The sequence below is a fragment of the Diadema antillarum genome, unplaced genomic scaffold (assembly GCF_040938485.1).
Source record: "Diadema antillarum isolate AM-2024a unplaced genomic scaffold, OU_Dant_1.0 seq00000293_RagTag, whole genome shotgun sequence".
NCBI classification, from domain to species: Eukaryota; Metazoa; Echinodermata; class Echinoidea; order Diadematoida; family Diadematidae; genus Diadema; species Diadema antillarum.
The window spans coordinates 1,476,701-1,479,857 of NW_027271319.1; the positions used below are offsets into that span (position 1 = coordinate 1,476,701).

General features: G+C 37.6%; 1 protein-coding gene across 1 annotated transcript; it reads left to right on the plus strand.

Moving 5' to 3' along the window:
* The first annotated feature begins 1,188 nt into the window (after positions 1-1,188).
* LOC139730147 (histamine H3 receptor-like) lies at positions 1,189-2,166 on the plus strand. Its single transcript, XM_071641047.1, has one exon. The coding sequence runs from the start codon at positions 1,189-1,191 to the stop codon at positions 2,164-2,166; it is 978 nt and encodes a 325-aa protein (XP_071497148.1).
* Positions 2,167-3,157: the final 991 nt, after the last annotated feature.

Consider the following 3,157-nt stretch of genomic DNA (forward strand, 5'->3'; position numbering starts at 1 on the left):
GTGAATTTTTTTCTGACCACCAAAATATCACATGTTAAGGTTTTAGTGGTCGCATCATCAGAGAAAAAAAAAAATTATTTTGGAGCCCTAATTCATTTATACACAACTGTATTCATCAAATTCAAGGTCAGTATTGAAAGAATATCGAAAAATGACAGCAGAATTTCTAATTTTTAGATGCATTTGCGGTTGTAAGTTTGGCGCACGTAGTGATCCGCTTTTAATATTCGAATGAATAGTATTAAAACCAACAATTTCTATCTAATGAATTGAGATATTTTAGAGTTTTTATGTGGGACATAAATATTCAGCTGGAAAAACAAAGTGTACCATCATACACCAAAACACGAGACTACAATTATTGCAAAAGACATAAAAAGAGGTTTCAAAATTTGGAAAGTTTTACAGTACTGATTTAGGAATCTAAACGTATGAGCTTGATTATGAACTTTTTCACAGTACTCTGGTGACATTATAAACTAAACAAATTCATTCAAAAATTAGTAACAATCATTATGCATCATGATCATGGATTTAAACTTCTTAGATGTATGTCACAAATGTATTCAATGGAAGCATATCGAATGAAATGATATCAAATAAAATTTTATTGATATTCACTCTGACAAGGCCCTACTGAAAATTAAAGGAAATTATGTAAATAGAATATTGACACGATATCTTTATTTCCAGTTTGGATGGTTGTTTGCATTTAAGCATAAAGGATAAAACCTGTAGATTCCAGGGAAACGTGGGTGTTCGCTTTTGAAATTCTTGCTGGCTTTAAAACCTTTTAGCGATGTTCGTTTCTTTTTTTTGTTGGACACTGTAAAATTATGTAGAAACCGTAGTCATGCCATCTAATTTACATACTGAAGACAGGGTGTGAGGACGCCCATTGCAAATGATGCTCGGGAAGAGCCTTCACTTATAGTTTTGCTCTTTAGCTCTTTTGCTAATTTCCCAAATACTTTCTCCACTCTCCAATAGATCATGGACCTCACGACTGAAGCTGTCTGGGATTACAGTGACTCCGTTTCTGAAGTATCTGAAGACAGCCAAACATCACTTGCTACTTTTTTTATCTACGGAGTTTTGATCGCAGTAATAATCATCGGAAATTGCATGGTAATCTTTTCGTATGCAAAAGACAAGGATATAAGGAGGAGAACCGCGAACTTCATCATCATGAACCTAGCCATAGCAGATCTCCTTGTCGGTATGGTGTCTCTAACAATCAACGCATCATGGATTGTTTCAGGCAGATGGCTCTTTGGCGAGATAGTCTGCAAACTGTACAGCGTTGTAGATAATGTTGCTGTCAACATGTCGATTGCCATGATCGCTTTTATCAGTCTTGATCGATACTACGCGGTGACCAAACATTTCAAGTATCAATCAATCATGTCGCTGTACCGAGTGAAAATTGCCATTGCAACAACTTGGGTGTCCATGACAGCCTACTGGCTTCTAATCGCATTTGGCTGGACGTATATTGTGAATAAAATCAAGATGGTAGATTACTCTACAGAATGTTACATGGAATATCTTTTGCATCCCGTTGCTCCCTTAATCTTTGAGTCTATGAACTGTGTAATACCAGCAAGTGGAATAGCTATCCTGAATATTCTGATCTTTCTGAATATCAAAAAACAGTGGAACCAGTTTCGCCGAGTGAAAATAAATCAGGGCACATCACGGTCGAAGGTACTTTCTAATGAATATGGCAAATCTGCCACTGTTAAACGTGATCTCTCTTCGAGCATTTCTGCAGATTTTACCCAGCAACATAAAAGAGGTAAAGGAACATCTCTACCAGAAGTCAGCTCAGTTTCATTGACAGTCTGCGTTAGTAACGACAATAACTTACCCGAAGATGTTCGGCGACAATTGTCGGCAGACAGGTTTAAAAGAAGCTTGAAGATCGCAACGAAACTCGCCATCTACGTAGGCATATTTGCAGCGTGTTGGCTGCCGTACGGTATAATGGCTATTGCCAACTCGTTTTGTGGCGGAGAATGTGTTCCTAACTTAGCTTGGAATATTGCCGAGAACGTCCAATGGACCAACTCCGCAATCAATCCTATTCTCTACGCGCTAACTAACAAACGTTTTCGACAAAAGGCAGCAAAACTTTTGGGATGCTCTTCGAACGCAAGGGTGTAAAAGTTACATAATTTGATTGCAAACAGTAGCAATCGAAATAATTTCTGAAGAACATACCAAAGATGAGGAAAAACTTCTGGCTGCAGGTTGCAGCAAAATAATCATTTCTGTCATCAATTTGCAGAAAGCACCAACCTCAAATAAAAAAATCTAAATTCCACTGTGCCACTGACAACAGCTTGCAAAAAAAAAACCCTAAATATCAAACACGGAGCACAATTTAGATTATTGATGTTACACTTGTGTTCAGCACGTAAAAGCATGGTGTGTAAAAGGGATCATTTCCCATGTGCACAATCTTTGTAACAAACTTGACTTTGAAATTTTGTTCTGGATCAACTTTGGAGCTTTATAGCTGAACGTGTAACTAATTAGTGTATTTACGTATATGATAAAAGAACGTGGCGTAAATACCCAGTATAGGGGTTGATTTGGTGCAGAAATCACTATTCATCGCGTAAACTAGTGCTTCGGTGGACCGTGCAGTATGTATCGTGGCAAAAATTCGCGTAGTTTCAGATTGACCAATGGAGTGGAACCCTTCTGGAAAGACAAGAGTGTCTCACAGGTTGTTCACAGTGTGTTCACAGTGTGTTCATATAGTCGACTATAATGAAAACGCTCGAATTTAACAGTGCTGAAAATGATTTCACACCGTGGTGAGGTATTTCACAGAGAGTTCACGTAACAATATTTTCTTTCATACTGTGAATTGATGATTCACAAGTTGTCCACAATGTTAAAACACTCGAATTCAACAGTGTGAATAGATTTCATACTGTGTGTGTAATGTGTTCACACTGTGTTTCACATTGTCGGACACTGTGTTCTTTTCAGCAGGGAAGGTAATGGAAGTGTTGCGTCTTAATCCGACAGAGTACGAATATATAAGAGCTAAATGATGTAGGCCTATGGTTTTTAAAATTATCAACGGATGGATGAGTAGTTGAAGTTATCTATTTCATCTCCAACAGAATGTAGTGTAGTAACG